General features: G+C 40.0%; 1 protein-coding gene across 3 annotated transcripts in view; it reads right to left on the reverse strand.

Moving 5' to 3' along the window:
- Positions 1–16,101, reverse strand: part of LOC135945821 (potassium voltage-gated channel protein Shaker-like) — a 102,117-nt gene extending 86,016 nt beyond the window's left edge. Inside the window, exon 1 of one of the 3 annotated variants that reach the window (XR_010575468.1) lies at positions 15,786–16,101. Coding sequence is in view for 2 of the 3 variants with exons in the window: in XM_065493715.1 (XP_065349787.1) it covers positions 15,786–15,967 (182 nt within the window). In the remaining variant the exon portion in view is untranslated. The remainder of the gene's footprint in view (positions 1–15,785) is intronic. The other 2 variants (XM_065493715.1, XM_065493714.1) reach the window with 2 other exon arrangements.
- Between the last annotated feature and the right edge of the window lie 7,921 nt (positions 16,102–24,022).

The following is a 24,022-nucleotide window of genomic DNA, read 5'->3' on the forward strand; positions in this document are numbered from 1 at the left end:
GACGAGTGCTCTTCCGCTCCTTCACCGACACATTCCAGCCACCAAAACAATTAGCACAATCCTTTCATCGCCAGCATGTCAATTGAGATGGCCGAGTGTAATCGACCCACCTAGCCCGGTGTTTGACTCTTCCCCCTCATTGACACCCCGATGATGCTTTTAGATTTGATATTTAAAATTGACAAGACAAAGTAATTTAATATATAAAAAGGAAGCGAGAAATATGTATCCCTTACTAGAGGAACACTAATCAGGCTTAATCCTTCTGTAACGTTTGTAGAGATTAAGTTACGTAAATTAATAGCCAATAAATATAATTAAATTAAAATATTTGATCTTTGAAGCTGACGTTTTGAATCTGATCAGGGGTGGGGTTAAAAGTTGATTCTTGCAAACGTCTTCTTCCTTTGCAATGGTTATACTGATGATACTTGAATGCCGCCTGCCTACTTGTTTCTTTTTTCACAGGAACAATGCCCTTCCTTGAAGCAAACTGAGGTCGTTCTAATTCAATGCGCTAGTAAGAACGCTCTTCTGGTTCAGCGTTTAGCTTACGAAGCCTTATGCATCCGGAGGTGCGTGTTCCACTTCTGGGAAATTGCCAGCAGCTCACAGGGTGGCATATATCTCGCATTGTTCGCCAAGTCTGTAGCTTAATGCAACTGTTCGCGGACCGTGAGAAACGCAGCACAGGAAAACTGCGAGCTTCTTGATGGAAAACATACCTCCTTGTCTCTTCTCAAAAGGAGGGATATTCAATTAAACCCACGGTGCAGGAAGGAGCGTCTGGGCTCCCAATAAACTCTCGATGACGGCTTTGAAGTCTGAAGGAAAATAACGGGTCGTCCCCTGCGGGCGGCTGATGTTTTGACAAAAAGTGGCATGACAAAAATAATAATGATCCCTTCATAATCGGCGAGGCGACGCGGCTCAACACGTGGTTGTTGCGAGAGGGTAGGTCCGGGGGCGCGGCAGGCGGCACCAGCAGGCCCGGACCACCGCACTGGAAGCAGAGAAGCTGCCTGGCTTTGCTGCAGCCAGCCGACCTTCTCTCGCTCTCTCGCAATTCCAGGCACAGCTCAGCGGGAAAGCCGCTTTTTGTTTCGCCGGTAAACATTCCTCGGCGTGCTGTGCTTGGCTCTGTGTTGTGTGCCAGTTGAAAAGGGGATATGAGCAGAGTGACGAGGACGCGCAACTTGAGATTTTGATCCGTGTTGCGCGAGCCAGCGAAACTGACGAGGTCGCGGTGAATATTTTACGCAGGTGGAGAACGCCGCCCGAGATGATGAAATGCAAGGATGATGCAAATAAAAATACACTCTGCACCTTTTTGTTGCTCGAATTCGAGCCGGATTTTGTTTTACTACGCCGAGAGTTAAAAGCTTTTTGCACTTACAGAATTTCCAAGTAAGAATGGGGTGATTTTGCAAGAAGTTCGAGCAAAGTTTCCGCAAGTTGCCCTTCTTTCAAACTGTGTAAGACAAACACTGCGGGTTAAGTTGGCAGGTCTCTTCTACTGGAGCAGTTTGAAAAATTAATCTCGATATTCTTGTCAATTTTTTAATCTAAATCGCGAGAGAATCGCTTCAAAAGATTATGGCGGACGATTATTCATCTGAAGAAGACGAGGACACAAAATGAGATGAAATATTTAACCTAATCTTGGACTGAGAAGAAAATCTTTGACTGGCTAGGACGTAAAAATCTTATGCACTTTAATCGTAAAATATTTTGTGTTTTAAATCATATAAAAGGTCTAGTTTTGTAACTTAAATATGTTTATAAAACGCATCAAAGGCTGTGTAGTGAAATAAGCAGATTTATATGCTAGCAGGTTAGCTTTAATGGATAAAACTTTCCTTGATTAGTCATTTTTTCAGATAATAAAATTTATTTATGTTATAGAGTTTCGTTTTTTGCCGAAGACCAGCTACAAAACTTAAATTACTTTTCCTCTGGCGAGGTAGAAAATAAGTCGCGTCACATTAAAGAAAACACTTGACTTTTAATTGCGTCTCGGAATGCGGCGTTTGTTAAGAAGAAAACTCTCAGAGGAGCAGGCAGGCGACAAGAAAAGTAGGCGAGGCGTCAGCACACTTCTCGCTTATTATTTTCAGGCCAAGCCCAATATTTGCCGTAATAAACCCCAGTATTTTCCTTTGTTCTCAGTTGAGGCGGAAAGATTTTGAGCAAGCACTTGAGCAGGGAGCGGCAGGAGAGGGAAGAGCACGCAGCAGCCTCTCTGACTATATTGATTTCGGCCTCACGCAATCACTTTTTCCCTCCCCGAGACGCCAAATTCTCTGTCTGGAAAAAGCAGCACCTGAAGAAAACCGCAGGAAAAAGCAGCTCTGTGTTGTGGAAAAAGTGTGTGTTTAACAACTTTTAATACGGCCGCACTCCATTCGAACGCTTCGCCGGCAGGCGAGGGAATGGTGCAAATGTATAACTCCTTCCGCGTCATTTCGCACCAGACACGCGAAAAGTTGTCCGAGGGGAAGAGAAAAGTGTGGGCAAAAGTTTGAATTATTTCCGCGGCAACATTTCATTTCGTGAAATATATCACGCTCGAACTTTGCTGTGAGAGTTCGCACCGCCGCTACCACCGCCGATGTGAGAGTAATAACAAAATCATCGCACCTGATAGATAATATTATATCGTGAGCAGAAGGTAAGAGACTCTCGGGTTGATAGTTTCAGAGGCGTTTACGATCGACTGCCGCACTTCTAACAATAAGCCTTCGTCTGCTGCAGAGGTGATTTTTCTTTTGCTGGTGTTATACTGCTGACGAAGCATTCCGAAACATCTGCTGAACAGCTCAAAAAGTTGGTAAATCTTTTAATTTCACGTCAAAAGTAATTAAATATGTTTTTAAAAAATTACTCCAATCTAATATCGTTTAATAAAATGACTATGTTGAGTTAAAAATTAGCATTAAGAAATATTTTAAAGACAAGCTTTGCGCTCATTTTAATTTTTCTACTAGTATATTAAAATTATTAAAAACTTTTTAGTATAAAGTCCCGAAAATATATTTTTGGGACTTGATATATGTTTTTAAGAATAATCTGTAGAGATGGCTTGTCAAAGGGTGACACTGGTTTTGTCCGAAAATGATACATCGTCTGCGTTGCCCACTTTGTCCTTCTGGACAGGGTCTTAGCTAACATGTATGCCTAGCGTGTTCCCCTTTCTCACATGCTTTTCATTTTTACTTTGATACATTAATGTAATTTTGATTGACTGAGAAATAATACAAACATAAAAACAACTCCTTGTTAGGGCTATATTTCAAGTCTAGGCTATCCAAAATTAATGAACATGTTAACGTGAAAAACAAAAATGTGTCTACCAGAAATTTCTCCACCCTTTCTTAACTGCTCAAGTCAGCAACCTAAATAGACCTGAAATTTTCACAAGTATGCATCCCGCGCATCTCATGTGTGAGCCAGTTTGCATAGCCATAAAATATTTTTACACGCATTCCAGGAAAAGTCCAATTTTAAATAATTAAATAATTTTCTTGTAAATCCCTCTCATTCGTAGCATCTGGTGACAACTGACAGAGCGACGCTTTTCTCACTCTCTCTTTCGTCTTTGGTCGGACGCCCGCTACTGGAATAAAATATATTCGTTGGCGTATAAATTTTGAAGCAAGAGCGTTTATTTTCGGAAGGCCACTTGGCTAAATAAGACTTCATTCAGCTGCGATTCCCTCGCCGCTGCCAGCCGTACGTGTCCGGGCGAGTTTTCATTTTTTAATTAAAGAAGGAGAAGATGCCGGGTGATCTTTCTTTTCCCGTTCACGCGTCCTGTTCGCCTGGCTGCGCGCGCCAAGCGCATTAAAAGCTAATTAAGGTCGCTGTACAGATGTGTTTATGCACTCGGAGGAATCGTCTTACAGCAGCACCAAGCTAATGCGCGAGAGTTGCAAATTTCCTCAGGCTACATTTTCACTTCAAAAGAAACTCGGTGCTCACAATCAGTCCGAATCCATGTTTAAAACGGTCGATTTCAGCCGGCAGCGTGAAGACAGAATGAAGGGTCTTTCTCTTATTTCCCTCTGATTACTGTTCTCCGCATCGTTTGAGTTATTTCAACATGAAAGACGAGAGCTTTTGTATTGTATTCCATAACTGCTCCATTCGAATTCCGTCACAAAGGAAAAACAATAAAGACCAATTTCCACGAGAGAAGCAATAAAAGTTGGCGCAAAAAGAGACTCAGCAATTAAGCCGTCGATCGCGAAGAGCCGGAGGAGCGGAGATGCGTGGGCGCCGATTGATTTATGCTAATGGAGGATGCGATTTGAATTCCAGCGTCTTTTATGGCCGCATTGCGTGAGAATTAATTCGGTGCGACCGTTTGATTGGTCGAATTTGGCACCACGCATCGCGAGAGACCGAAAACGGGGGCCTTCGTCTCTTTCTCTTTGAAGCCGACATCGATTGAGTCTTTAAAGAAGATAAATCAGGTAGGGTGTTCGCTTGAATTTCCATTTCTGCCCGAGCAGGTTGCCAGCAGACCGTGTGGAGACTTATTTTTGTGTTGGCTCGCGCGCTTCGATCGTTTTGCTGCCTTTAAAGCGGGCTTAAATTGTCTTCCGACTCGATTAATCATGCCTTTCAACTTGCAGCGGTAATTTATGTGTTATTGCGTGAATAGTGGTTCTCATTGGAATTCTCCTCCAGACGCCGCCGACTTCATCTGGCCCATTCATTCACACACACCGCCAGTGGCGAATCTGCACTTTTTGCTCCCGAGAACACTGCGCTACTTTGCGATTGATTGGTGCCGTCTAATCTCCAGCCTCTCCAACTTGGAGGACACAGAAAATTTATCGGAGTGAGTGGAACTGCCTCTGCACCCAAATCAAACACATTTCGAGAACGTCGTGCAACCAACAGCTGCCTCCTCCCTGGCTGAAAGCCGATTTGAAATCGACTTATTTGATTCCATCCACGAAAATAATTCGAGCTGTCTTTTATATTACACTCCACTCTTTTAGGTTTGCACACCCCTGCTACCCGAGAACGTTTATGAACGTATGCATCAAATGGCGTTTAAAATTAATAAATCGACTGATTGGCGAAAATCATCGAGGCCAGCCAGAAAAGCAGTGTAATTTGGTCAGGGATAAATCCTCGCCAGGAGGGATGACTTCTATCGACTGTATCGAGTATCGTTAACAATTTTCAGACACATAGCACTGACACGGAAGCACATTTTTTATATTATTAGTGTATCTGACACAATAATACGTGCTATAATATTTCATTTTATTAATTTAAAGTGTTTTTAATCAATTTTTGTTTTACTATGACCGATTTTTTTATTGGTTCATCTCTTTTGAGATGATATAGCAAACTATTCGGGAAAACTTCGTGTCCCAATAACATTATCGAGCGAATAACATGGGCACACGGGCCACATTGGAGGAAAGGACCAGCTCGTGTTACTGCTCTCGCACCGGGGTCTTTTAATTAAAATGCTAGACATTCGTTCCGTCAATTTCATTCACGCATGCTGGAAAGGGTGTAAAACATCAAGTAGCGAGTCGGGAAGCTTGCGCAATCCTCCCAAATCCGAATGGAATCGTCATTGCAATGACAGAGAGTCAAATGTGGTCGTATGTCAGACCGCTCTCGACCCCCAAACATAGCTCGGATTCTCACATTGCAACTGCACACAAAGCATGTTCTCAACAATGCAAGCAAACGGCTTGGTTCCAATTTCGTCCCAACCAAAAAAAATAATTTTGAAAATATTAAATTATAATTAAAGTTCAGATCTAAGTTTATACGTGGGAAACCTATTTGCGCTCTCTTTTGCTTTCTGTATGAGTGTCGCGGGTGTGCTTTTTCGATCTGGTCAAATGCAAATTATATCACAACATTGGCGAAAACTCACTTCTTCACCATAATATCATGTGCCCGTTTCAAAGCGCCGTACTCCATCTGACGCCATACATTCGCGACGCGCGAATCAGGCCCCCAGTGTCGAAATCTATTGGTCTATGCAACTTTAACGTAGATGATTATCTGCGAATCCCTCAATATATCAAATTTTAAATAGAAGCAAACCGAAAAGAAACGAAAACAATTATTCATCTTTGGTGAGTTTTGACAAAATCAATATGCTTAACTTATTTATCAAGTCCGAATTCACGAACCGTGTATAAATTTGGATAATGCACCAAACTGTGAATAGGCGAGTTGCTTTATTCACTTTTGTTTGGAAATTCTGAGCCAACGGTTCACGGTTCACGCAGCAGATCCCATTTGTAACTTTCGCTGCGGCAATTAGCAGCAATTACGCTGTTCCATCCGAGTGGAATCATATTTCAATTTTAATAATGGCATCAGCATCCAATGGAACGTTCAAACGCGAATATTGATTGAGCTCCGTTTCCCGCAACAACTATGCTGTGCCGTTGTTTCGATTTGTTCCGTGCAAAATAACACAACAAACACGCCCATCGGTGTTTGTTTGGGATGAAATTGAGACGTAATACAGCAATTCAGGAGCATTGGACTGAAAATGTAAACAAGCTGTTGATTACGGCTGTAAAATTTTGACGGTTGGATTTTTTGTGCTTTGATTTATGACAAAAATTAAATGATCGCTTAAGCGCTGCTTAAGCTACGCTTTAATTCAACTAAAGTCCTTTTAAACTACCTTCATATGGGATGAAAAATATAAGGACAAATTTTTCTTTCCTTGTTCTCACTTTTTAATCTCTTTTGACAAGTAATTTTTGGTGATAATTATCAAAATTACATACATGTATGTATGTATTTTTAAGTGAGAATAAACAAACATAATGCTAAACACAAACTCAGCATTTCATTGAAAGAATGGCATAAGCAAATTTCCCAGCTGCTAAAGGGGCCCACTTGGAATAATCTAAATTTGATTCTCGGTCCAGAACTGTGGTAGCAAGTTGTGATTTTCGCATTAGTGGCCGCTGCACACTAGGCAAATTACACGTGTCTGCCTTAGCCGCAGCATCTCATGTGTATGTGTGTCGGCAGCTGGTGCTAATTGGGTGAGGGCAGCGCCTCACATCGACGATGACACGGTGAATGCATTGCACACAATATCCATGCACAGCTGCCCCTAGGCGTGCTGCAACCTTCTCAGTCGCCGAGCTGCATAATGCAGAGGCCACTGCTGCGCTGCTTATTTGTACACGGGTGCTGTAAAACAGCAGAGAGCCAGCAGCCTGCCCCTCGCGATTAATTAAATTGCTGCTCAGAATGCAGATGAATTCCAGTTTCATTCACCGAGCGCATTCGCCTGCCGCCCTAAAAGAGCCTTAAACCGCCGCAGCAATTCACGAGAATGCTTCTTTGATCCGGTTTTAATGGTTGGCTCTCCAATGAAAATTGCCTGGCGATCGGCATGCAAATTTCTCTCGTTTCTCGAGATTCGCTGCACGGAAATGTAGTTTGATAATTTGAAACATCTCTCACGGTTTAATTCTGTGTCAAATATTGAACTGAAAATTTTTTGCTCGTATATCATAGATTCAAGTTGATTCAACGAACAAAAGCGTTATTCCAACATCAATAAATCATGCTCTGAACAAATGTTACCCAGTTTCTGCAGGACTTTTGTTTTCAGCGTGCAGAAAGGTAATATTTCGCGAGCGACGTTATCTGATCGTCTTTAAAGAGAGTTTTTTCGATGAAAAATAGACCGTTTTAGACAGGCATGGGGGCTGATAAAAAACCTGCAGTCAAGAGGACTGCAGTTTTTTTTTTTTCATTTTTACCGACTTTCTTAGCCTTCAGTAGAAGAGCGCTAGAATAAAGATAGAAAATTTGGACACATCAAAGAGGATGAAATCGGTCTCATCAGCTTATTAACACAACAATGCATAAATTACTTTCTTGTGATTACTGCATTTTATGCTTTTTCCTTGATAATTATGCAAAGAAAAAATTCCTTTGGTAAAAACTGACCAATAAAATAAAACCTAAAAAAACTATTTCCAGACGATCAAAGATTATTGAAAAAAAAATAGTTCGTTGAAACAGCTCAAAATTCAATGATTCGTGCTCAATGAGGTTTCTACATATTGAAACTCAGAAAAAAATGGCCCAAGCTATTTATGTTAACAATGGAGAGAATTCAAGTTTAAATTTGGATATTTATTTCGTCAAATGAGAGCGATCAGCAGTTGTTAAAATTTCGAGTCCACTCCATTTTTTGCCAGAAAGTGCATGGGTGCTGCGTACTTTGCGGCAGGAAAGCCGGGATTTTCGATCAGCGCGCAGCTGCTGTTGCCAACCGAATTTCGCAAAATGCGGTCGGCAAAACCTAATGCGCGAGAGGTGAACGCCCAAAGGGGTGCGAAAAGCGTGACAAATGAGCGTGCCAGATTTGCCTCCATAACAACGCACCGCTTGTTGATTTTCGAGTCGATTAATGCCCTCCGATGACATTGTAAAAAGAGGCAATGCTGTTTGCGCCGCACGATTATCACCATCGTTTGATCTCGATTCTCGACTGGGGTGTGAATGTTTCGAGGCTCAAGCGTGGGCAGTAATAAACTAAATTACATTTTTGGCTGCAAAATGACAAATGTAGGGGATGAAATTATGGCGGGGGTGACAAAACATATTGAACACAACAGTTATCATATAGGGGTGCGTTTATTTTAAGTGTGTTTTTCCTGCGCTTTTTAGTTCCTTTATGTCCACAAAAAATCTGATTTTTTTTAATAAAATAATAGTGTTTACTGCATGATACCTCAGCAACGATTCAATGTGAAAGACTAGCACGTGAATGCCAGACAAAAAAAATGAAAAAAAAACGAGGCATTCACTAAATGAAACATTTTTTGTTTCTCTATAAGGATTATCCACACCTAAATGTTGTATTGTGTAGGTTTAAGAAAACCATAGCTCAGACACATTAAAAGGGTTAAATAATACCCCTTGAAATTTCTGGTAAAAGGATATGTTTCAGGTGGGGGGAAAATATGTTTTGGTTTCTTTTGAGCAAACAGCATAGACTTGAAATTTGAAGACATGTTCTCGTTGTGAGTCTATTCATTCAGTTCCATATATCTATTTTTAAATGCCGCTTAAAAATATGTCCATGCTTTTTAAAGTCACCTATTCAAAAAGCTTAAGAAGCTAGCTACTCTCAATATGAAAAAAGAATTCGGTTCTGGATAATGAAACCAATTAATCAGCTTTCTCATTCAAAGTTGACTGCTGCAAATAGTTCGTGTGAACGTATGGCGTGAGCAAAAATAGAACTTTGACGTGTCTATTATTACATTTTGGAGGTCGACAAGCTGCCGAATGGGAAATAAGAGTGGAGGAGACGGCTTTTATACACTCGCGAGAGAGATGACGATGATTATTATTTTCTCAGTGGGCGACAAGATAGCTGGCGAGGAAAACGCTCGCTTTCGGGCCCCTTGGAGGCTGCTGATATAGGCGCGAAAGTGAAAGGAATTGCCACTTTTACAGCCGGCGCATCAAAAATCGCACGCGCTAGCCATAAATAAATGCGACGTGGAGAAGGTTAAAATGTGCGTAAATGTCACGATTTATTGAGACCAGCCCTCTCGTGGAACGTGACAAAATGCTGTTTTTTATATCAATTGACCGTTTGTGTACATCGTTAGTGTTCAACGTTGCCGATAGGTGGGGCCACAAGTAAACAGCAGAACTTACGATTTGTTAAGACAGGAAAATTGCAAGTTATATATTGTTCTTTTGTACTGCCATTTAATTCATTCAATTTATATATTTCAGAAAAGCCTATTTTATTTTTAGCGCAGGTTGAAAATAAAAATCATGTCTCGATGAAAATGTAATTCAAAATAATAAATACTTAGGAAATTAATTTAATCTTTCCTAATGTAAATTAAACGACACCTTTAGAGATTGTATTCACAATAAAATTAAATTTCGTTGTATTAAAATGAATTTTGAAATGAAATATCTATTGGCTCCGCGCCAGATGGTCGCGCCAAGTTTTTCCAACTGGAGGTAGTTTAAACTTTGCACGCCTGTTGTACACATAATTTAATTGTCTTAAAACAATTAGAGTGTGCTTATGTGACTACCAGCGCGCCCATTTGCACGCTGATTGCAATTTAAGCTCGGACTAATGGTTAGAGGCAAGTTTTTAATGAATCCAGAGTTGTCACTTTAATCACCTTTCCTAAACAAACGCAGCAGGTTATCCAATGAATTCTCTCTCTCTCTCTCTCTCTCTCTCTCTCTCTCTCTCTCTCTCTCTCTCCACTCTCTCTCTCTCTCTCTCTCTCTACTCTCTCTCGCCCTCAAGACCATGTCACTGGCAGAGCGCAAACAGGTAAATTAATTGCTGTCCCTGTCTTGCATTTGCTGAACCATTTCATCAGCAATTCCTAATTACGTGCGCACTAACAAGATGAGAGCGAGACCGTTCTGCTCGTTCAGCGGCACATAATACAATAATAAAATATCCTAAAACGCGTTGCTGCTGCTGCTACTGGCGCCAGCAATTTCGCATTTCTTGCCTCTTGCGCGTAATTAAAGTGGCTGTGCTGAATTTCGCGGGGCTCAGGCTTTTGGCGTCGTCGCGGGATGCGAAAATGCGCCCGGGAAAAACAGGATTTCTGGCCTCGTAGCGCGCAGCACAAGAATTTAAATTGAATTTATGAAGCCGCACACTTAGCCTTGTGCTTGAGATGAGACAATCATGATGAGATTTTTTTAAATTAACTCGCGCTGAATTCGGAAACGTATCTTAAAAGAAAGCGATGTGCAGAATTGCGTGCGTGAAAAGAACGTAAACAGAGACACAAAGCTTTGAAAACAAAGCGCAGTAGTATTTTCCCTCAAATTGCTTTTAATCGATTTGCTGCATTGCAATTGTCGAGCCGAGGAGCTTTAGAGTAAGGCTTTTATTCAATCTAAAAACATGCTGCATTAGAATGAACGCAGATTTACTGCAAATCCGGCACAAGAACAAGTAGTGTATTTTGTACATTTTTATCCTTTGCTTTTCCCAGGAATCACGTGCAGCGAGATAAAATGCAAACAAAAGAGAAAATCGTCGTGGATTATAGAAATAGTTTATTGTTCATGCAAAAATACTAATCCAAGAGTTATCTGTCCAACATTTTAATGAATTCTGGGATATCTAGATTATTCATTTACCCTGATTACAATCGGTAGTAGACAATTGTGTGTTTAATAAAGATGAAAAATTCTTAGTTTTTTATATTCTTATTTAATAGAGCTGTAAATCTACTTTTTAAACAAAAAGACAAGTTTTACAATATGTGACACGCACTCTTAAAGTTGCACACAAAAATCAAGTGTATCGTATCGATCAAATGCATCAAACGACTGTGTATTACTCAAAAAATGCGGTATATTTATGCCAGTTGCATTTTCTGAATTGCAATGAAAAAATCCTCTGATTTATGTATCTGATATCGAAATAATACATATCAGGATACGACAATGTACAATTTGGAGCCTAGTTACTCGCCATTTGCAAACAATAGTGAAGTAACTAGGTACCAATTCGATTATCATATCCTGATTATTATACATACATGAATTATGCATTGACTGCAAGAATAAACAAGTATGCAGTGTGAGGTTAATTGGTCGTTAAATTAAATAAGCATCATCATTCAACCACCTAGACAACCCACGTAACAAGCACATGAAAACTAAAAATTAAGAATATTGCTGAAAACCTTTTTTGTTTCATTGAATGTGAATGCTAAAAATCTTGGGCGCTATTCAAGCCTTTTAAAAAAATGTAAGATCTTTTAGAGGGATGCGGAATTTGTGGTCACATTGGGAAGATGGCGTCTTCTAATTTATTCCCGCAGATTTGACTGGAGCGTTCCAATTTAATTTAAGATGATTGAGCTTCTGCTTTAAATTAGTTTCTTATTGTTTTGAAATTAATGACTTTTGGATGAAAAGAACGGTAAGAAATTTTTATTAAAAAAATATCCTGCGCGTTTCAGTGGCTTCCAAACCGAATGGAAGCTTAGAAAAATTTCCTAATAGAAATCGAGTGATGCCGTAAAAGATCGACGAAACCCTTCAAAAGACTTGGGAAATTTTATCTTTGGTCCAATTTAATTTCGGAGGGATCGTGAGTCAATTGTTGAGCCCTAAGCCTTGGGAAAAGGCGAAATCCCTGTCAGGCACTATTCGCACTCATACCGAGTGCACACGGGCCAATTTGCGGCTGTTCAAGCAATTACAAAATAATATCCCGGCCGGGCCATTTCCAAAATTCATCAGCACCGAGTCTGGGGACGGAGTGGGCGCAAGAACGGTTTTACGGCCGTTTGTGCGAAACGATGCTCTGGAGGAGGCGGCGGCCTCCGCAAAACGGGCCGGTTTAATATGTATCACACGGCTGTTGAATATTTCACGCCCCGACCCAACTTATTTATGAGTGCAGGCGCCTCTGTTGTTTGTTGTGCACAAGACGACAACGACGACGAGCCGCCGAGAAGAGTGCTCTCAGTCAGCTACTTGCCACCTCGCTCGCTTTTTCACACGTGTGTGCATTCAAATGCGGGCAAGTGACTCGTGTCTCACCAGGCTTTGCATTATTTTTTCCTTTGCTTGTCGGATCGAGCGACACGGATTTATAAACACACTCGTTTTACTTTACTACTCCAAATGCACGAAAGGATTCGAGGGCAACTCGAAAGCGATGCTAACGAGACAAAGTAGCTCGTTTCCTGTGGCCAGAACTAATTTAAAATTCAGTAGTGGTGGCAACGGTAGAGGGTGTAATGTAATAATCAGCAAATAGGATTAGCGGATGCCCTCTGATGGCTCCAATTTAATATCGGCACTGTCGTAAAGGTTGAGCACAAGAGATTGGAATTAGCTAACAACAATTAATGAACGAAAGTTAATAATAGGAGGTGATATTAACGATCATTAATCGGTACAAACGGCTGGATATCCTCTGTATGCTCTGTATGCTATATTTGTGAATGCGGACATTTAATTATATCTAAACTATCGCTAATATCTAAAGCCAAACAAATTATGAAATGGCCACATGCACTTGCAACAGGAGAGTCAAACATGAATTCAGTGTGTGAATTTATTTTTTGCGATGCTAGCAAGCAGAAGTCAAGCTGTGAAATCAAAAATATTGTGAAGTTTCATGGTTGGATCAAATTAAAAAATTTAACATTAGAATTTAATGTCTTAATCATAATCAAATTAAATCGTTTCTTTTTACTTCAACATTCAGATATTCATTAATACTTTTATTTCACCTTACGGTCCAACTATAAATAAAATAGACGAAGCGTCTAGTTTTCAGATTTGCCGGGAATTGGACCAACAACCATTAGTCTTGCTTTAGATATCCAAATCGTTTCATAGTAGGTTTTTTTTATTTTTTTCCTCACAGTCAGGAAAAAAATACAGCATTGACGTATTTAACAAAATTATAGGCCTTTGAAGTCGACGTAGTTTTTCACCTCCAACTAAATTGGAAGAGAGCCTTACTTGCAGACAAACAAGTGTTCACGAGATATTCTTGTCACGGTTTTCACTATTTGAGATACGAAATGTGACCTAACTACTTCCGCGTGAGAGAGGACTGTTGGTGCAAAAACTGTGATTTCCCCCATCATAACAACAACAACAAACATGTCTCGAGTCGCGAAAGCAAATGCGAAGTGAACGTTGATCTCCTTGTTTACCTTGTCTGCTGTGTTTTTTGTGTCGAATGAAATATATTCCAGAAAAACGAATCAGCCTTACGTAAATTTAATATATTTTGCAAAACGAGTTAGTGTCATCCTTCTACAATAAAGTGCAGGTTCTAAAAATATTTTTTTATGTTTGTAGAATGTCCGTTTAGATTCCCCCAATTAGAAGAATGCTCCTCCCCCGTTTCTTTGGACTGCTCTCTCGCAGCACGGACATATATTTAGAAAGCGAAAGTCTGCTGGACGGCTGGAGGCTCAAATCGCGCGTCCACCTTGAAAATGCGTCACACTCCTCGGGCGAAAAATGCGTCGACCCAGAAACGACGCAGCGCGTCCCCCGAAATATAAAAGCCGCGTCGGCTGCGAATAAATTTCGGATTTGCGTCAAAACTTATAATGGCCATTTTTCTTAGCGGCGCAGCAGGCGCAAGAAATTATGGGGGCCGCGGCTGCACGATGGACCGCGTGCGCTTGTTGTGGAATTTCGCTGAGGCAGCAGCGAGATGCGCGCGGTGGCTTTCGCCGCAATCGCAGCAGCAGCAGCAACAAAATGATAAATCCCGAGTCATAACTCAAGGTGCGCGTATTGATTTCCCTCGGCGGTGTTTTCGGCAAATCGCGCGCGAAATTGATGGCTTTAATGCGGCGGGAATTCCGAAAATAGGAAGCGTAAGCAGCCGCCCGTAAGAAATTTGGCCCGATCCCAAAACGCATCAGGTGGGTCTACGTTTCGCGTTATGCGCTTCTCCGTGTGATTCGCACCGTTTTCACTCAATTAGCAACGATTTTCAATGTGCGTGTGCGAAACAGATAAAACGGCGTCGCCTCTCGTTTTGCAGCTTATGATTTCTCGGCCCAGCCGGTGCTAGCTGCCCCGAGGATGCGAAAGAAGCGTTCTTGGTATTGCGAAAGAGTGCAAAACGGGCTGTAACGAGCTCGCCAATGGGGTTATGTCTTGCTGCTGGCATTTTGCAATGGTCTCTGCACACTCTCGGAAACGATTGGCCAAGCGTAAGAAACCAGCAAGAGAGAGGCACAATGTGGTTTTACCGTAAAACAGCCATCCCACTGATTGTGAGCACATTATTCAAATTTTCAGCATAGTAAATGGAATTGATTTGTGATGATAGTTCCACTCCGCAGTAATAGCAAAATCGGTTCGGTGAGAGGAGTAAAGTTTTAAATACAGTAATAACAGCATCGGGAGCTTCTGGTATTCACAGTTTTCAATCGCTCCAACTATTTCTTCATCCGGAAATTTCCAATTCAGATCGTTTCCAATAAATTTATATCCGCAGTTCGTAACTTTGCTTCTCAACTTTAATAATCAGAATCAATTTCTGATAATTTTTCAAAGCTCTCTAACATTAAATAATCCAAACGCATTGAGTAATAAATTATATTAATTTGTCTTTCTGATTTTCAAACTGGAGGGTTGGAAAATTTATACGGATTTCAAAGAAAATGAGACGGTTTAAGATGATGGTCTTTTTCTGCCTTTTTGGTTTTGACGTGTCTTAAAAAGAATACATTAACTGCCTTTTAATTACTTTTTTAATGAGAATTGTGAGATGAAATTACCAGAATTTCCGTGACTCTACCGTTTGGATCTCCTTTAGCATATATCCATCTTTAAAACGAAAATCTTGAGCCAAAACAACGAAAATGAATCGATTTAAGGTGAAAATGAAGATATCATTTTCTATTTTAAAGCACAGTTACGGTTCTGCGCTGTCAATTTTGATGTTTTAGCGAGTTTTAAGCATATTAAAACTTTCATTTGATGTTCACATAATGTTTGGTGGCTCAGGAAAAGTTTGCTCGTCTAAATTTCACAACCCCATTTTAAGTAGATTTTCCCACATATAATGTTGAAAGCTGGCTAAACGAACAATCGAGTTTCCAACCCTTTCGGATGTAGTTCTTGGGCGCGTCACTCGTCTAACCACAAGACGACAGCAATTTCGTTCGGGCTTTCGTGTAATTGGATTTCCAAGAACTCTTCGCTGATATCCCATGCCTGTGCAGCCCGGAAGAATAGGAGTAAAAGGTACTCACTGGTTGAGGTTGCGGTCGTTGGAGGCGGTGGTGGAGGTGGCGGTGGCCTGGGGGCCGAGGGTGGTGGCGGAGGCGTTGGGGTCGTGGTGGCGGCGCTCCTTGTGCACGATACCCATCAACTTCATCCAGGGGTTGTTCTGTCCGTGGCCCCCGCCGCCCCCCATGCCCCCGCCCTGCCACATGCTAACCGACGCAATGGTGGCGGCTGTGGTCGGGGGCGGCTCACCAGCCGGCCTCCGTGCTCGTCCAACAAACGGCCGCCGTCAGGCGGGTCTCCATGTCTCGCTGTCTCGCTGCTCTCACCGGCCACGCAGCACTGCCGACTGCCAGCTAGCGTCCGTCCGCTGCCGCCGCCGCCGCCGCGCACGCCGCACCGCCCCCGACCTGCGCGCCGACCGACACCAACAACAGGCGAGCCGGCCCCGACACCCAGCACCCGGCAGCTGCCGCAGCCTTCCTAGTCTCTCTGCCTGCCTGCCTCGATGCTTTTGCCGCCAAATTTGCTGCTCTCATCACCAGCAATTTGTGAAATCCTTTCTCTCCGCCATCGCTTATCTAAAACGTTTGAAATGTTCATTGTATACGCAAAGCACACGGAGCACTGATTAAACTAGCAAGGGAAAACCTGATTTTCATGAGCACCAAACGTTGAAATTTTGTTCAACGATGGGTGCTGCTGATTGAAAATAGGAAAAAATTCACACCTAAAATAAATTGTTGGAAGGTGCACTCCAGGTTGTCATAATGTTCCACTTATTGATATTGAAAGCAGCAGCTTCCTCGGTGTGTAGCGAGCTGTTTATTTCCCCGTATTTTTACAGAAATATCACCTATATACTCAACTAGTTTCCTCCGCTCTTGAACTAGGGCTGCAATCAGCAGCCAACACTAGTTGGCTCGTCGCAATGCCCTATCTTTGCACTCCTTCCCTCCCTCTATTTCGTAATACAATTTATTTCAAATGAAACCGGTATGCAAAGTTCTTCAAACTTATACTAACATTACTTCACAAAGAAGTATTGAAACTCATACTGATTATTTGATAACTATATTACTTTGTTTTCACAAGCTTAAAACTCAAAGTCATAATCCAGACGAAAGAGGTACTTTTTAAATGAAAATTGATTAAATTTAGGCAGACTTTCAGTTAGATATTTACAAACAAAGACTTTTTTGTGCACGAGATATGCTTTCAACATTTTCCCTGATGGACATGGATGCATTTATTAAATTCGTTGATGACCAGCACTTTGTGGTCATTGATTAATCTTTGATCAGACCTCGTTTTTTGCTGTTTTCTTCTAACTTATTAATATAAGCATTTAACTAGCTATGTGCGTGCACATATCAAAATATGGAAAAATATTTTTAAGACTACCGATTTAAGGAAATTCAGATAATTCTACACCAAAGAATTTGCCATGAAGTCCACAATTCGTTTTAGCTAGGAGAAAAAATTCAAAAATTTGTACTTTTTTAACACAGCCTACCATTTCTGAGGATCATATATATGCTTTTATCAACATAGAGAAACAAATCTCGTACCATTAGCTAGATCTGGGCAAGAGAAATTGAACGCAGAAATGAATATGTGGCCAAAACGGGTTTCTAATTATGTTTCTAAAAATATCTGCTCCAAATTTTTAGTTTACTTTTCCTGTTAATTTTTGCGGATCGATTAATTTGCAAGATTTTGTCGAGCCAATCAATATATTGAACCTTAAGTGTACTCAAGTTTATTGCTTGACACTCCTCTTTAAATGGGAAGGCGAAGCTGGAGCGAGACCCCTCTGTTATTTAAAAATATACGTGTGTAATAACTATACTGTGTATGAATGTTATATTAATAGAGTCGTTTTCCATAGGCATAAAGAGACATGAAAGAGACTTTGGTGGGATGGAGAAACGCCAATGGAAATTACTATGAAAGAGAGCGTGAAAGCAAAATGCTTTTGGGTTTGAGTGTATAAAAAGTAGCGTTACTCAAACAAAGCAGCAGCCGTGAGTAAATTGAATTTCCTGCTCAGTTCCAAAGAATGTCCTCCCTCTTGCAACAGACGCGCGCTGAAATCAGATTTGCCATTCGAGTATGTGTGTTTTTTGCTAGTCGACCACTCGCAAACACTCCTTTTTCCTCAATGAGCTCAGCTCTAAAGACTGACTCTTTTTTAAATCCGTCAGTTAACAGCCTCATTTTGAAAAATTTGAAATGGTTGATCTTTAAAATTTTAAGTTTTTTATGTAAATTGTTTCCCACTAGTTTCCCGTCATATTTAAATATCAATAATTCTTTTAAATAAGATCTTAACCAAGTGAATAGTACCTTAAAGTTAATATTTTTAGCAAAAAATAATTTTGCACGTTCTTTAGCTGAGCAGTTTTGACTCATTAGGGGTCGTGTTCAGAACCTCAGAAGCTCGAATTTCAGAAAGCCGAAAATACGAATTTTCACGAGACTGAAAGTTTTGTACACCGAGAGCAGAAGTCCGAAAAAATCTTGAACAAGACCGAAATTTTAATATGATCTGTAGGGTACCTACATTCCGTCAAACAATGACCATTCTGCAACACACAAATTCACACAACAGACTAATCACATTGTCAAACTGCATAAGACCTAAAATTGCCTCGCTATTATTGGCCTTACTTACTGTACCAAATAAGGATGGTAAAGCTCACACGTCTAATTGAGGTTATATTAAACACAATTGTTGATCAGGCACTACAATGAAAAATCCAAAGTGTTGGACTATCCAAAATTTGTAAAGGCACGACTACCAGTTCAAGAAGATTGCTTTCATGCTCATGATATGTGCGCATTTGAAACCTCAACATGTCAAGAAAGGGTTTAAATAATGTGTTTAAAGTCAATTAAGCCATGACGAGAAGAAGAAAAAGCTGAATATACGAGTGAAAATTGAAAGCTGGACAGTGGTGAAATTGGTCTGAAGTCATTCTTCAACTCCGTTTCCAGCATTAAGTATTGGCTGCGTGACAAGATAAAGGCCAAAGAGTTCAAGCACTCCCAGAAAAAAGAGGTGGACGAAAGCATAGACTCTCCTTTAAAATTGCTAGGAAAAATTATGCCTTCATATAAAATTATAATTTATATTTTGATAAATAAATTAATATTCTACTTCGACTATATAAATTTGAGTTTTCGGTCTTATTAAAAAAATATCGTCGTTGAGCATAAAATTTGTTCCAAAAATATTTCGGCCCTCTGCATAGTGAAGCATTTCTTCTTTGACCTTATGATTTCGACGTAAAAAAGGGTCGACCCTCTGAATTTCGGAACAAGCAATCCAAAACATAACAAAATTAACATTGCAGCTGTAGGAAATTTTGAATCAGCGGCCGTTGAAAACGGTTGCTAACCACAGTAAAATAATGTTAAAACCTACCACTCACCACTCTTCCTTGCTAAAATTTCAATCCTTTTAGTTGAAGAGCAGAACTCTGCTAATATATCACGAAAATCTAAAAGGAAATTATTAAACTTATACCTCTAAAACTCCCCCATCTTCTCAATCAAGTTTCCAGCTTTTAATTAAAACCTATTCTCAGTATTCCGCTCTTGTCAGTATCTGTTTAAGATTCACTTTGGCAACTGGCAACTTGTAAATTCGGTTGAAGACGATAAAGCTGCGTGTTTGATACGGTCGCATACCCGCCGGGCGCTTTCACCCGGGATCGAGTCAATTATCAGGCGTTCGCCGGCTCCATTGGCAGCATCCATCCAATATCCGGCAAGTCTAGTAGCAGTGGCAGCGGCAGCCCAGTTCTCCTTCGATATCTCGATTCGACACCCGTGCCGCCAAAGACAAAGCTAAACATACTTTACGGCATTCACTTCGCTTGCTCACCCGTGCCGATCGACACAATTGGACCATGTGTGTATTTTTCGCAATGCAGAGAATTCATTCAGGCGGTGAACTTTCTTCGCCTCAAAGGGAAAATTTCCTGGCCCGTTGATGTATATCGTATTAATTTATTCTGATTTTGCCTGCAATAAACTGTGTCTGCTCACGTGGAATTCATTCCTTTCTTGGTTAAGATCATTCTAAATAGTAAAAAAGCTAAAATGGTAAAACTATTTCTATTCTAGAGCTTATTTCTAAATTCAATCCATTTACTGTTGAATTTTTTGCTTTGAATTTTGATATGCACGAATAAAACATTTTACACACAGGATTTTTTGACAGTTTGTTGGGGCGCGAGCAAAAGTGCCCTTAAAAAGCAGTATTGAGTGGCAATAAATAAGTTAAAAAATTTCCTATCATTAATGCACCAATTTTAATTATCCATATCAAGATTCTAAAGAAAAATTAGGGGATTCATATCTATGATGTCAAAACTTCCACAAAACATAAAAATGTTGGAATTTGGAGTCTTGACTTATAAGAATTGTTTTTTCTCGGTACGCATTAAAGTCAAACTTTTGTCAAATGTATATTACTTATTTTTCAATACTTTGAGTACGAAAAGCCATTTAATATTCTTATCGTCAGGCTTCTCTTTGACACCGCACCCAAGCAAGTTCTCCTCTTCCTGCAGCCCGTATCCAGTCCTCTCGTGGCCGCAAGTTTGAGGTGCAGCCAGTTCAAGTTAAGTTTGTCGAAAGGTCAAAAGTCAGAGGTAAAATAAAATGGGTTTCTGCGTGTTGCTCTCGATTCACATCAACACGTATACCGCAATTTCCAAGAGGGAATTGCGGCGATCTGCACTCACCCAGTCGATCAATTCAACGAATCAAAACTCACCTCCGTGAAGTGGTGGAGCTGCAGATTTCTCAATATTCAATTTAGCGAAAATTTTGGTCTCTCTTGCCCAGCCTTTTCTCATGCAGAGCTTTCATAATTAGAGTCATTTTCTTTAAAAATATTTAAATAAACGAGGATGAAGTATGTTTTTTCGTTTCTTGTGATGAATTTAATAAACCTCAAGTTCAACTCTCTTTTTTATCAAGAGCATTATTACTGGGGACGAGCACTCAAATAGCTTTTAGAGAAACCCGCCTGCTGTAAAATATTTTTTAAATGCTACATAGCATTACAGAAAAAAGCTTAAATCAATTAAAAAATTATTGAAATATAGCAGCTACAAATAAAAGATCTTGATGTTAACTAAAAATTGACATTTTTGCCTTTATTGTTAGTTTGCTATTGATAAGTTTTGTCAGTTGATCGATTTTATGTCAGGATATGAGACAAATTAAATGCGTTTCATTTACAAAACGCAAACTGATGAATTCGTTTTAATGGAAAACATTATTAAAACGTCACAGAACTTGTAAACCCGTGGAAATATAACAATGAATTGTTAGTTGCAATATTAATCTTTTTTTGTAAACCCTCATTTCCATTTTTACCTAACTCTTTCGTTCCCGTAGTTGCCTTTCAACGCATATTACACGCGAAATACAAATGACAAGCAAAAATACATAGAAGAAGTTTGGAGGAAAACAGAAGAGTGGGTTACAAAAATAAAAATAAATTCCATTTTTTTACCTCATTACGAGCTCTACCAATTTGCCATTATTGCTACTTATAAAATTCCTTGTTTTAATGAATTGGAAATATTTCTTGTTGAAAAAATATTATTGCAACAATTATATCAAATTCTCTCTGCGCTATTAAACAACTTGTCGTCCATTTTTATTAATTGTAAAAAATCAGGGTCAGAGATGATGATGTACGAATATTTTTATCCTCTTTACAGGCAGCAGCGTAAATTAATAATCCTGTCCGCGATGAGTTATGAAGCTAGTCTAGATTTACATTGTGCTGAAATATCGGTCGACTAATCTGCCGCAGCAGCAGCAGAGCTTGGGCGAAATAACGCGCGCTGGGAGACCAATTGCGGCTGCTTTGGCCTGCACGTCGGAGCAAACACGGCATAGATTTAGAATGGAGATCCTTCCTGTTGGCACGCAGAATGACCATGTCATTATTCCAAGCTGCTTTTCACCACTTGGGTCTTAATTCACGAGTCACGCAGCTAAGGCTTTTATCCGTAGGCTTTCGTTGAGATCCTTTAAATAAAATTAGAGTTCCGCTCTGACGTCGTATCGATAATTTAATGATTTTGTACCGCACAAAAAATAATTTTAAGCATGAATATATCGAAAACACCCCGACTGAATCAGCTGATATACCCTTTCTATCTGAAAGGCAGGACTAAAATATAACTATCGGTGAGATCATCCTGAAAATAAATTATTGACATAGATTAATATGTTTGCTGTCTTACTCTGTCGACTCAGACTTGTAAATCTCAATATTTGATAGTGAAAAAACGTTTGCAGCAATTGAACAAATAATATATTTTTAAGGTGCCCAAAATAAAAAGTAAATACTGCTCCGAAATTTTTGCGCAAGTTCACAAATGCCTCCCAGGACCATTTTTGAAGCGCTTCTTAAAATTTTCTCGTAAGCTTTTTATCCAAAGAGTGCAACGGTCGTTAAAACAATATTTTTCAACTATGTCTTTAGGTAGATTTAAAAAACTAGCAATATATTATTTTGATATAATTTGCCCTGCAACGAAGAAACTTCTTTCACGTATTTGCTCGATTCATTTTCATCGAAACCATTTCAATGGATTTTTTTAACACAGTAAATCTGATTTCTGCGATTTGGTCGCTCGTGCAGAATATTTGTACGATCTGTCGAGTATAACACTCTGCCCAACAGATTGCGAGTAGAATTGGCATAAGTCCAGTTGTGCAATGCAATTACAAATAATTCACCGTGTTCACTGCGATGCGCGACACAGTTATTGACAGATGCCTGAAATGAATTACGCGCGTGCGTTCATCGGCGTCAGCGTGACATATCCGCAAAACTGAACGTAAAAGAGAGTATTAGGAGATGAAACGGACGCTTTGAGCCAATTAATAAACGCCGAGTGCAGCAGTAGCTGGCTTTCCATTGTATGTGCACGGCCGCACAAATCGTTCAAACGACCCGGTACAAATTGCGTCACTTGTCGAGAGATAGAGATAGAGAGAGAGAGAGAGAGAGAGAGAGAGAGAGAGAGAGAGAGAGAGAGCATGAAGTACTCAACAGCAACTGTCACTCTCGGCCCGTAACTTATTAACCAGGCATGATAATTAGCAGCCGAGATGGCAATCGTGCGAGCACTGCTTTCATATGCCTTTGAGCATTTGTTCAGCCGAAAGCAGCGTGGGATAATGGTCCTATTTGTTTGGTTGTAATTTACCGTTTCATTGCGAAATAACTACTGTATGAGCTCTAGTTTGACTTGTTAGTGGCAAAAAAGCGACGTGATTAAGTTGAATTTCTACCTGGTTTGGTATTTGCTTGTGTTTGGGGGTTGCAAAAAGGGGTTGTTTGGAGATGTTACGACCGGAGTTAGAACATTTTCAAGATGATTTCAATTTTTATCATTTATTTTTTAATTTTACAAAAAGATTCAATTAAAATATAAAGTAATAACCGTCAGGAAATGGTCTTGTAAAATCACACTAAAATTTTCTTTGAAGAAGAAAAATGCTTTGCAGAGTATCTGATGTCCATTAAAGCTCAGTTAAAAAATGTTTGTGTCTGCTAGAGACTTCAAAAAAATAAATAAAAAATAAAGTTCAAATGTGCAAATACCTTCATCCTCCCATTCTTTGTAAATTTAATCCATATTAACAAAGAATAATTAACCAATCACTATAAATATCTCAATATTTATAGTCATAAAATTTCACTTTATCAGTCGCTAATTCAATTATTTAACCAGCTGCAACCTAATGAAAGTTGTTGTTTGAATCGTTCATCCTCTCAATCTTTGCCATAACTTCAGAATAAAAATCCCCATTCCGATTTCCGTGTGGCACGAATCATATTTTCCCAGTTAGAACTGCAATGCTAGTTTTTATTAGCCACTTCCCCCGCGGCTCTTCTGCTGAAGTGAATTTATGCCGCGACCATCGGGCAGAGTGTATGGTCCAGCAGATTTTTGTAAGGATGGAAAAACGTTGATGCCTTTACTATGTGGGCGAGAGACGCGCGGTGGCATGTACATAAACGCGAGTATGTGCACCACTCGTCGCCCACTCAATGATAATAAAAGCAACGAAGCGAGAGGCAAACTTCTCCAGCTGCCACCCAGTTTCTTTTTCACTTGTTTGGACCAACTTTTCAAATTTCATTCCGAGCCGGCGCACGGAACGCCGATAAATTATTTATTAATAATCTCTAGATCGAGCAGTGGCGAGCTGAATT

The sequence above is a fragment of the Cloeon dipterum genome, chromosome X, assembly GCF_949628265.1.
Source record: "Cloeon dipterum chromosome X, ieCloDipt1.1, whole genome shotgun sequence".
NCBI lineage: Eukaryota > Metazoa > Arthropoda > Insecta > Ephemeroptera > Baetidae > Cloeon > Cloeon dipterum.